This window comes from Apodemus sylvaticus, chromosome 21 (genome assembly GCF_947179515.1).
Source record: "Apodemus sylvaticus chromosome 21, mApoSyl1.1, whole genome shotgun sequence".
Lineage (NCBI taxonomy): Eukaryota > Metazoa > Chordata > Mammalia > Rodentia > Muridae > Apodemus > Apodemus sylvaticus.
The window spans coordinates 24,519,930-24,531,965 of record NC_067492.1 but is presented as its reverse complement, the minus strand read 5'-3'; the positions used below and the strand labels follow the sequence as shown (position 1 = coordinate 24,531,965).

Sequence of the window (12,036 nt, the reverse complement as noted above, 5' to 3'; positions counted from 1 at the left end):
TATACTTGTGTCTCATTGTAGACATTTTCCTGGATCTTTAATTTTCCTTGTTTTTATTGCTGCCATTATTTTGCATTTTTCTTTCTTTGGCAGGGCATGGGGTCTTGCCCTTGGGTATTCCAGCCTGGCATTAAATTCAAGCCCCATAGGCCTCAGCTTCTCAGTTGCTGGGACTACTTGAGCTTGCTTTCCTGAGACTTTTAGTTTCTATCTCCATCTTCCTCTTTGTTTCTCTCCATCTCAGTCTTTCTCCACACTACTTCTCCTTCTGTTTCTTTCTCTAACTCTTTCTGCCCCCACTCTCTCTCCTCCAAATCTAATTTTCCTCTAATTGTGGTGTGGCACTTTCCTGTAATCCCAGCACAGCATTACAGAGACTGAGACATGGACTTATTAAATAGTCTCATTATTACTGTAACTTTATGTGCACTGTTAACCAGGTGTAAAATCATGTGCAGGTAAATGAATGGAACAAGAAAATATACTAAGTGAAGTAACCCAGACCTAAAAATACAATGTGCTTTCTTGTTTGTGGATCATAGCTCTGAATCTTTAAAGGTGATTATAATAACTATAAATATTGGAGGTGTCCATGGTGTCAGAGGGTCCAGAAATGTCCCACAGAAGGAGATGCCTGTTCCCTGAGCGTGTCCACGTGCGTAGGGGGCACATCTGCCTCCTGAGACCTCCTGGATCTGCCTGGCACTACTACTATTTCATCTCCTGTGATTTCATTTCTGTGCTTACCTTACTGTTGTCTTTAAACTCTCGTGCTTTATGCCATTTAACAAAGGTGACTAATTGTATTCAATTTACCCCTATGTTCCCCAAAGTATTTTCCCTCTGTCATTTAGAGGTTGAATCCTTCATTCTCTAGACCCTGATGGTCCCCCAGATCCCTACCTGTAACCAACTTGTCCCCTGGGGTACAAGTGTTCATTCCTGGCTTGCCAAAGTCCTTTTACTTCTATCCACTTTGTTGAAGACCAACCACTGAAACATTAAAGATCCAGTGAGAATTCTTACATTTCACATTTCAAACACCAGGGGGCAGAAGAGAGACAAGGCTATCTTTTAGCCTTGGCTGAATAGCTGGGCAGAGAAGAGTCCTTTCTTTTAATGCCGGGGGAGGATTGATGCCTGACTTGTACTGGGGCCTCAAGGCATTGTGGAGCTCCTGCTGCATACATACATCTGTGAGGTCCCCATTTCTGCTGACATACAGGACACTTCACCAAATAGCCTCTAGAATTTTAGTATCTGTAGTATTTTAAAACCTGGTTGTTGAATGATTTGCATGCAACCAAACTTGCCCATTTACCAACACAGATGGACACACTTTGCATAAGAATATGAGCTATGCAACCACATACCCTTAAGTATGAGACTATTTCTTTCACTGATAAAAGTTCTCTCAGACTCCTCTATGTCAGTCATTGCCTGGTCTCTGTTCCCAGACAACTACTCTCTGATACTATAGCTTGGAAGCTGCATATAATTTAGAGATATGAGAGCCCTGGTGGTCCTGTCATGGAAAAGGAATCTTTTGCGTCTGATCCTGTTACTAAATAAAGCCTATTTGAGAGTCAAGTGTGTCATTTGTTAACAGTATCATTCCACATATGCACACAACACATTTTAGCCACTCCCCAGCTGATGCACATCTAGACAACCTGATTGTGACTGCTTTTAATTGAGCTCTTACGGACTTTTTAAAGTATGAGTCTTTCTGATTGGTGTTTTCCATTTGAAAACTAAATTCTTGAACTAAAGACCTGCAAGTGGAATTATTCAATCATAGGTTAAATGTGTAAAGAAACTGTCATACTGTCATCTATAAGGACCATCTCTTCTAGCCACTAATGAGAGGGCCAGTGGCTCCATGTCTTTGCCAACACTTGGCTGAATGGGTCTTAAACTTGGTTATACTGAATGGACAGAGTAGTAGTATTTCATGGAGTTGAGCACCTACTTCTCTCTGTCTCTGTGCCTGTACCTGTCTCCCTGTCTCTATCTCTTGTATCTATATCTATCTCTCATGATCTCCCTATTCATGCCTTCCTTCCACAAAACGGAACCTGAGTGTCTTCATTTCACATTTTCACTGTGCCCATGGCCGTCATCAACACGGGGCCTCTGAGTGATGGTACAGGGAGTAGCAGAGCACACGGGGATTTCCTGAGCTGAGCTACAGCAGAGCTTCTGAGATTAGGAAGCACAGGGATGCCCAGGACACATTGGGATCTGGTTACTTCATCCCGAGATTGGACGAACTGGGAACTTCCCAGCTCTCATTATCTAGCAATTCTTTGGTCAGAGAACTTGGTGTAGAGAGAACAGCTACCAAGAAAGGCTTAGACAGCAGAAAGGACAAGAGTGCATTGGAGGGGTGAAATTTCATCAAAGGAGCTCTTGTTGACAAGAGAAGGAAGGAAAAACCATGCTGTGTTATGCCAGGGAAGCAGCCAGAGAGATACAAGGAATAAGTCCTGTAGTGCCATACTGTAGGCTCTGGATTATTGTTTGGATAATAAAGACTGTAATCATAATTTGGAATCAAGGTTAATTCTCACTAAAGGCTCTCTGACATTGATCCCCACAAAACTCCCTCCAGAGAGTCAGACTGGACTGAGTATGGGCTCCTCGTCCTGCATTCTTTAATTTATCCTGCCAGGGTTCTTTGTAATCCTGAAACATCTAATTTATACATTAGTATCTCTGCTTTATCATAGACTGAAGCCAGTATTAGAGCCTTTAAGGCCCAATTAAATACTGGTCACATGGATAAGAATGAGATCGAGTAGGGTGTGGTAGGAAAACGTTCCTCCAACCCTGATGACCGAAGTATCACTTTGTGATTCACACAGTATGAGAATATAAACTTACACACACACATTCTCCTTTCATCTCCAAATGTGACCCATTGTGTGGGAGCACATTCATTACATGTACATGAGCATGATACATAAATGAATGCAAACATTAAAAATGTCGATTAAGTGAACAAATGACTGGGAAGCTGATCTTGGCTAGTAGAGGGTGCACATCATAATAGAGAAATGAACAGGGCTGTGGACTTTAAACGCCCCAGAATTACAATGTGTTTTGATAAAAGAAATGTAACCTAACAAGGAGGGGTTCCATGTGTACCCTAAGATCATCATAGGGACCAGGGTCCCTCAAAGCAGACTCAGAAAACTGAGTCTTTATAGGCCAGGGGAGACTTGAGGATGAAGGTCACAGTCAGAGCTCCTGCATTTGCCTGATTCTCTTGTGACATCTTGACTGTGACCTTCCCACAGTCTGGCTTCTCTTGTTAGAGCTTCCTGCCCAGGTGAGGGGACAGCACTTCTGGTATCCCAGATGAGCTCTAGAATCCAAGATGTGCCTTTCTAAGAGGCTAACGAGGGAACAGAAACAGCAGAGGTGACCCTGACGGCTATTCTTGCTGTCAACTTGACGACATCTAGAATCTAGAAATGGAGAGCACACCTGTGAGAGGTTGCTTGCTTGGTTTGAAGTCAGCAAATATACTTTTAGTCTGGACATTTGAGGTAAGAAAGCACATGCCTTTGCTCTGGATCTTAAGACTGGAAGAGAGACCTTTAATCTGGGCCACACCTGCTGGAAGCCTGTATGAGGACATGAAAGGCAGAAGATTTGGCTCTTTGCCTGCCTGCTCCCGCCTTGTTAGCAAGTCCAGTCCTTCCCTGGCATTAGAGCCTACTTTCCCAGGATTTCAGCACCTACTGAAGACCAGATCCAGCCTTGTGGATTGAGCAACTTCTGGATTCTTGAACATTCTAGTTATAGCTAGCCATGGTTCGATTACTAGCACCATTGCCTGTAAGTTGTTCTAATAAATCCCGTTTCTATATATTTATGTAGAGATTCATTTTATAAGCCCTGCTACTCTGGAAAACCCTGATAAATACAGTGACTTTGCCCTGCCTTTAGGCCATTGGCTCGAGTCGTTTCTGACTAAACAGTTCTCCTACAATGAGAACATGCTCCACCTATATCTTTTTGGCTTAAATTCCTGCCTGGGCAAGGCTCACAGATTCTGCTTCCTGTTTGTGAAACGTGATCGTCCTAGCAGCACAGACTCAGGCCTGAGAGCTGACCATGCCAGGGAACCAACTGCAGAGCTGGCTGAATGCTGCAGTCTTTGGGCTCCTGCTTCTCCTCATCCATGTGCAGGGTGAGGCTCACTAAACTGGCATGGGGAATGACTGAGGTCAGAGCTGCCAAGCTGTGTGTGTGTCAGAGCAGAGCTTGTGGGAGGGAAGGCACGGGCCAGGGGGAGGGCGGTTGGAAATGACAGCTAAAGGTGTGGGAAACCTGTGTGTGCCTCCCAGTTCTCTGACCAAAGCCCTCAGGTTTTATGAGCCCATTTGTACGCAGAGTCAGAGACATCTAAGATCACTCCATACTGAGGAGACAGTTCACTGTAAGGAACTCTAGAGAAAGCACTAGACAACTCAAGTGAAAATGAGAAGTCCTTTTTCTTTTCTCAGTGTATAGCTACTACTTACCTTTTAAAAATAATAATAATAATAATAATAATAATAATAATAATAATAAATTCAAATAGACAAATGGCTCTGATTGTGTGACCTCTTTGGCCTACAGAAACGCTGTGACACCCTTCAAAATGTGCATAGATGGGCATATGAAAGGTTCCTGGGCCTGAGGGATAGGGAAGGTTCAACACTCAAACCCCACAGCTGAACTGGGGGAGCGTGGGGAGCACTGAAAACAATGAGATGGGAACTCCCACAACCTGATGTCAACTGTTACAAAAAACTAACCCTGAGGCATCTCTCCACCAGGTCACGACTCACCAGAGGCCAGCCCCATCAGAAACACACGTACAGGCCAGGTCCAAGGCAGCCTGGTTCACACGAAAGACACTAAAGCTGCCGTCCACACCTTCCTGGGAATTCCCTTTGCCAAGCCTCCTGTAGGACCACTGCGCTTTGCACCTCCTGAGGACCCTGAGCCATGGAGCGGTGTGAGAGACGGGACCGCACAGCCAGCCATGTAAGTTCTGGACCCAGAGGGTTTCAGGCTCTAGGGAAGACTGTGCTCTGAGCTCTGGGCCATGCTGAAGTGTCTCGTCCGTCTCAGCTACGCAGCAGTTTTCTCTCTTTGTGGATGAGTGCCCCATGTGTTTTTCTGGTGATGTGCTAAGGCTGAGTAGAACAACTGGGCCAGGCTCCTGCGTCAGAGCTTGGCACTCATAGGAAGTTAGCATCAGACACTATTGAGACGAGCAAAGATAAAATTGTTCACAGATTCAGATTATGCCCAGTGTTCTCTGCCACAAAGGGAGGGATCTCCAGGTATGAGCTCATGTGGCCTATTAGGTAACAATGGCCCCTGAAATCAGGAGAATATACTTCAGATCACTGAGGTGTGCAGCAGAGATGGTACCTACTAACCCCACCTTCACAGTCACTGTGAAAATCTATAGGGCCAAGTGCCATTGACCAGGGAGCAAGTGTATGTAATTAATTCCCTGTAGAGACACTGCAGACAAGAGAAGGTCCCTGAGAGTCTGCACACGTGACTACTCACTACCCTTTAGGGCAGCACTATCCACTGAAACCTCTAGTAGCTGTGTGAGTCCAAAACTCCAATATGGGGACCTTAGTTTGTTTTCTGTTGCTTGTAACAAAGTATGAAAAAAAAAAAGCAACTTAGGGGGGAAATCCACTTTTAGAGGCTCCAGATTACAATCCATCATTTGGGTGAACACAGTGAATCAAAACTAGAGGGGCTGCTCCCATCACAGCCACGCCCAGGAACAGAGACGAGAAAAATGCTTGCATGCCAGCTAATGCTTAGCTCGATTTTCTTATATAATTATAAGAACGTCACTACAGACAGCCAATCATTTCCAGAGAGACACCTACAAGTCTCTCTTTCTGAGACTCAGAAAGAATAATATCCAGGCCCCACCCTGCTGGTGGCCTTCCTAGAAATCTGGCCCCACCCAAGCTTTCACTAAGCCTGTAGCTTTTTCCTTGGTTAGACAGGATTTAGAAAGCACATAAGTGTTAACAGGGCATCTCGTGACGAGCAGCAGCTAAAGGTGGCTAAGAAAATAAAATCTGGACTCGCATTTGGATATACTCGCCATACATCCCTTGGAATAACTGTCTCCCATCTTTACCCAGTTGTCCACAAAATGTTACGATGAATATGGAGGGCCTGAAGGAGATGAGATTGACCCTGCCACCTGTCTCTATGTCTGAGGACTGCCTGTATCTCAACATCTACACACCAGCCCACGCCCACGAGGGCTCAAACCTGCCTGTGAGTGTCAGGCCATGGTCAGCTTGGGGAGAGGACATTTTATTTTTCAAGAAGATTAGAAGGGACAAAACCAACCTGAGTTCCATTGCAGGGTGGACCCTGATGAAAGTCTTACCTTACTTGGGTCAAAGAAGGCCATGTCAGCCACACAATGCAGCTGAAACCTGGGTCTGGGGCACAGAGCACTGGAGCACCGAGCCATCAAAGGCTCCAGCTCTTTGATAAAACCAGAACTCATTCTACAACTTGTGCTCTGGCAGAACCACTTAGGGGCTCAAGACCTCAACATTGAGGTCACCCAAACTTATCTGTTGAGGTCACTTGGGTTATCTGTTGTGACAGTGAGGGTTGATGATCCTTTACATTTTCAATCTGGAGAGAGATCCAGGGAGACCCCTCTTTGTTCCACTGTGAAGAGCCTAAGTAACGATGACGTCACTCTGTACACAGAGGCATTATATCAAAGTGAAACACATGGTGGAAATAAGGACTTGAAGCTACTGGAGGCCTCTGGCTGTGGCCGAGGGCCTGAAGTCCCGAGGATTTTTATGTATTTCTGTAGCTGCACAGAAGCACCGCAGTTAATATTCTAATTAGCAGACAAGCTGAACTTGGGCTCTCTCACCAGGAGCCTCCTGGCATCTCTCTTGACTTCTCCAGGTGATGGTGTGGATCCACGGTGGTGCACTCACTGTGGGCATGGCTTCCATGTATGATGGGTCCACGCTGGCAGCCACTGAGGATGTGGTGGTGGTCACTATCCAGTACCGCCTGGGTGTCCTTGGCTTCTTCAGGTGAGCCTAGGTCTGAACTGGGGAGTGGTAGCTGATCAGAATCCAGACGCCCCTCTGATCCATGTCCCTTCCACTCCTCAGCACTGGAGATGAGCACGCCAGGGGAAACTGGGGATTCCTGGACCAAGTGGCTGCCCTCCGCTGGGTCCAGCAGAACATCGTCCACTTTGGTGGCAACCCTGACCGGGTCACTATTTTTGGCGAGTCAGCAGGAGGCATAAGCGTGTCTTCTCATGTCGTATCCCCCATGTCCAAAGGCCTCTTTCACAGAGCCATCATGGAGAGTGGAGTGGCGCTGCTGCCTGGAACTATATTTAGCTTCTCTGAGGTGGTTTACCAAGTGAGTGCCTGAACCACTTCACTTCTGTATCTGCTGCCACAGCACTATACTCTGGCATTATGGTGCTCAGTATTAAAAATAAAGAGCTAAGGAAACGACATCTGCTCATTTATTTGTGAGGGCTCGAGGGTTAGAATCCACAGTTCCCCTTTATACTGGATGGGTATGTTACGTAGACAGCAAAGTTATGTAGACTGGCAAAACTGAGTATGTATGGGCTCAGAGATGAATCGCTGGTTTTTTAAAGTGCTTGGCATACAAGTCTGAGGACCTATGTTCAAATCCCCAGAATTCATAAAACGCTGGAAATGGTAACATTTATCTGTAATTGTAAAGTTCCTGTGGTCAGGTGGGAGCCAGAGAGAGACAAGAGAATCCCTGGAATCCACAGACCACCTCAGCTAGTGTACACAGAAAAAAAAAAAAAAACACTGTCAAATAAGGGGGTCCTCTAGCCTTCATGCACCAACATGACACACTTACTCCTTCCCTCATATATGAAACAGACAAAAGATGATGGAGAGAGTAAAACTACCCTAAGCATAAAGAACAGATTGCAGGTAGAAAGGGTCCTGCTTCCCACTGTCACCTTTGAGCAATAGAACAATGGGAACAATTTACACTTGTTCCAATTCACACAACACACACTATAGTGTGGGAATTAGATGCAAAATCATGGGGTTGGAATTGAGAAATCTCCCTGCTTGTTCCCTTTGCAGATGGTGGCCAAGCTCTCTGGATGTGAGGCCACAGACTCAGAAGCCCTGGTGCACTGTCTGAGAGGCAAGAGTGAAGAGGAGATTCTAGTCATTAGCAAGGTTGGGAGAATTGTGTGTCTGGGAGAACCTGGTCTGTGTGATGTGAGATTCTGAACCAAATACCTCATCTTTATGCCTTTGTGTTCTTTCAGTTCTGTGTGCAAAATGAATATCAAGATATGCTAATCTAAGTGTGGGTTTTCCTCCTCCAGGGTGAGCAGATCACCCTGAAACTAGTGAGAAATGAGAAAATGGTGGCGGTGACTCAGTGGACATCAGGATATTTATTTCTTTAACCTTCAGCATTGATTTTTAATGTCCATCAGAAGTTCCAGATGATCCCTGCTGTGGTGGATGGAGAGTTCCTACCCAAACATCCTCAGGAGCTGTTGGCCTCTGCAGATTTTCACCCTGTCCCCAGCATCATTGGTGTCAACAATGATGAGTATGGCTATATCGTCCCCAAAGTGAGGCTCACTTCCAATCCTCTGGGAACGTGGATACTCATATGCTAAGCAGTGGGAACTCAATACATCTTTACTCCAAGTCCATGAGACCCCACACTTAAGACTGTCTTCTGCCACCCAGGTCATAGGCTCTGCTCAGACAATAAAAGGAATAACCAGAGAGAACCTGCAGGCTGTTCTGAAGGATACAGCACCACAAATGGTGAGATACCTCTGGTCTTGTCTAAACCCTCATATTCCCTTCTCAGACAGCATCCCTATTAATGTTGTCTGTCTATTAATCAGGTCAGGATATTTGTACGATGCTGTGAGGGTCACCTCAGAGCAAGAACTTTTTTGCCTATACCATATGTCATCCCAGGCCCCATTCTCCCCACACCCAAGTGCACTACCTACTTAACCAATAACATGCCTAACCTCTATTTTCCTTCTGTCTTTGGTATAGATGTTGCCTATTGAGTGTAGTGATCTGTTGATGGAAGAGTACATGGGGGACATTGAGGACCCAGAAACCCTCCAAATACAGTTCACTGACATGATGGAAGACTTCATGTTTGTGATCCCGTCTCTCCAAGTAGCACACTTTCAGCGTGAGTACATCTGTGGCAAGGTTCATGGCAGCAGCTCAGAGATGGGGGTCACAGGTGAGCGCTGTGGAGCAGCATGGTATCTAAGCCTCCTTATGTCTAGTTTAAGAGAGTGAAGTCTGGGTACAGAGGAGGAAATGGGTTGCTGATACTCTATTGACCTATAAAAACCACTCAGCTGGGAAGGTCATGAGTATGGTTCCACTGCTAGTGCTCCAGCCTGGGACTCTACCTCCAATTTAACTCTTATGATTCCAGGTGACACTATATCAAGGTATCTTGTCACCAAATATGTATCAAAAAAGCTCCAGGAGAGAGATGACTAAGTCACTCTCTGTCCCACCTCCAGGTTCCCGTGGTCCTGTCTACTTCTATGAATTCCAACATCAATCCAGCTTCCGCAAGGACATCAGGCCACCCCACGTGAATGCTGACCATGGGGATGAGGTTCCTTTTGTTTTTGGTTCCTTCTTCTGGGGCATGAAATGTGAGTCTTCCTAATTTTTCCTGAGCTGAATGAGATCCCAGATGGCTCCTTAGCTGTCAGTCCATTTGAGGAAGCCTATAGCTCAAAAAAAATGTATACCTAGTTTAGAATCCGGATCCTTTCCAGTCTAGCCTGTAATGGAGGAGATGGCAGCACATTGGGGCAAGAATTCAATTAGAGGCTTGCATGGATCTTGGATACTCTATATTGTGAAGAAGGTTTGATAGTAAAGCCATAATTTGAGGACAGACAACAACTGGGCTTGTGAATGTGAAGAATGAGTTGGAAGTCGCATGAGGTGGCATATCCTTGGACTTTTGTCTTTCTCATGACTCCAGTCAACCTCACTGAAGAGGAAAAGCTGCTAAATAAGATGATGATGAAGTACTGGGCCAACTTTGCAAGGAATGGGTAAGAATTCAACCTTGTATATGTGGGTCCTTCTAGGGCTTCCTTTTAGATGGTGACCTTTTAGCATGCATGGATCTTCCATCACATGATAAGAGTCTTCTCTACACTACAGTATATTTATACAGGGATGTTATAGGTGTCAGATACTGGTCATCTCACAATGACCTAGCTGGTGGGTTATAGTGCTATATACTACTGCTCTTTAGATCTTGCCTCTTAGGAGGAAACATAAAACAGGTCAGGTAGTCTTCCCTACATGAAGCAGAAACTAGTTAAGTGACATTTGTATGCACATGTCAGGACACCTGTCAGATCAGACCCCTTAAGCACTAGCCTAACCACAGCCGTGACCCAAATCAGTGTATGGAGCTTTGGACCAGAGTGACCTCACCCTTATTTGCTGGGTGGCATACCCACAGGAACCCCAACAGTGAGGGTCTACCCTTCTGGCCTGTGTTTGACCATGATGAACAGTATCTACAGCTGAACATCCAGCCTGCTGTGGGACGAATCCAGAAGGCCAGAAAGCTGCAGTTCTGGACCAAGACTCTGCCCCGGAAGATCGAGGAGTTAAAGAGATCTCAAAACATGCACAAAGAGCTCTAGTGCCTTTTGTGAGGAATGGTATGTGATGTCCATTGCTGATGGAGTCAGCTTCAAGTTCCTAAAACATTCCAACATTCACGTAAGCTCCATGCTTGTCTGTTCTTCTCCATTTATCACAAATACTCTGCATGTGACTCTTTATCCTGCTGGGTCATCTTTTGTTAGACCCATTCAAAAAGTGGTCTGCTGAACGAGTTAGACCACTCAAACTCCCCTCTCAGTGGATTTGTGAGCCCCAGGATTCCCCATCTCCTTTCACACTCCACTAGGACTAGGGCCTTTCCTTTCTCCTTTCCTCACCTCTCATCCTCACTGTCCTTGTCTCTATGACCAAAACAGTCTTAAGTAAAGCTCTGGGGAACATTGATATGGTTCTCCAAATAGTCCATATCATGGGAGTGGATTAGGTCAGAATCACATCAGCTTCCTACTTTTGGAGACCATAAATTCCAAGATTAAGATACTAACAGGTTTGCTGCACATGTTCTCTAGCCCAAAGATGATACCTGTGTTTTCACTGAGTGTATGGGATAGTTAACAATCCTCATGGCCCAGGCCTCCAATAGGCCTAACTCTTTTTTTATTGGATATTTTCTTTATTTGCATTTCAAATGTTATCCCCTTTCCCAGTACCCCCGCCCCAGACCCTCTATCACTTCCCCCCTTCCCCTGCTATGAGGGTGTTCCCCCACCCACCCCACCCACTCCCGCCTCCCCACCCTCACATTCTCCTACACTAGGGCATCAAGCCTTCTCAGGACCAAGGGCCTCTCCTCCCATTGATGCGCAACAAGGCCATCCTCTGCTACATATGTGGCAGGAGCCGTGGGTCCCTCCATGTGTACTTTGGTTGGTGTAGTCCCTGGGAGCTCTGAGGGGTCTGGTTGGCTGATATTGTTGTTCTTCCTATGGGGTTGTCACATTGGAGTTTTTCAATATAAAAATATGATTGATAGATATTTTCAAAACAGCACATAGAGATTCCCAACTTGATCACCAGATTTGAAAACATCTAAAAGTGTCTCTATCTACTGTATTTGTAAATTAAATTTGCCTACAATTTGTTTCAAGATAATCTGTACATTCATCAATACCAATATCCTTTTGCTTCCATTTCTTTCTCTTTTTTGCTTCCATTTCTTATTATCCAACCCCATTCATCTATTTCTATACCGAAGTAGTCAGTGGAACAATTTTATATGAATCTTAAGTAACTCTTATCCCCTCAAGTCTAGGACAGTGTGTGTGTGTGTGTGTGTGTGTGT

General features: G+C 45.3%; 1 protein-coding gene across 1 annotated transcript; it reads left to right on the top strand.

The window, feature by feature from the left end:
- The first annotated feature begins 4,085 nt into the window (after nucleotides 1-4,085).
- Nucleotides 4,086-11,820, top strand: LOC127671911 (acylcarnitine hydrolase-like). Its single transcript, XM_052167015.1, has 12 exons — nucleotides 4,086-4,201; nucleotides 4,833-5,043; nucleotides 6,183-6,321; nucleotides 6,982-7,115; nucleotides 7,197-7,455; nucleotides 8,175-8,273; nucleotides 8,540-8,680; nucleotides 8,802-8,882; nucleotides 9,126-9,270; nucleotides 9,617-9,754; nucleotides 10,093-10,165; nucleotides 10,585-11,820. Exons 1-12 carry the CDS (start codon nucleotides 4,126-4,128, stop codon nucleotides 10,769-10,771), a joined length of 1,683 nt encoding a protein of 560 aa, XP_052022975.1. The 5' UTR covers nucleotides 4,086-4,125; the 3' UTR covers nucleotides 10,772-11,820.
- Nucleotides 11,821-12,036: the final 216 nt, after the last annotated feature.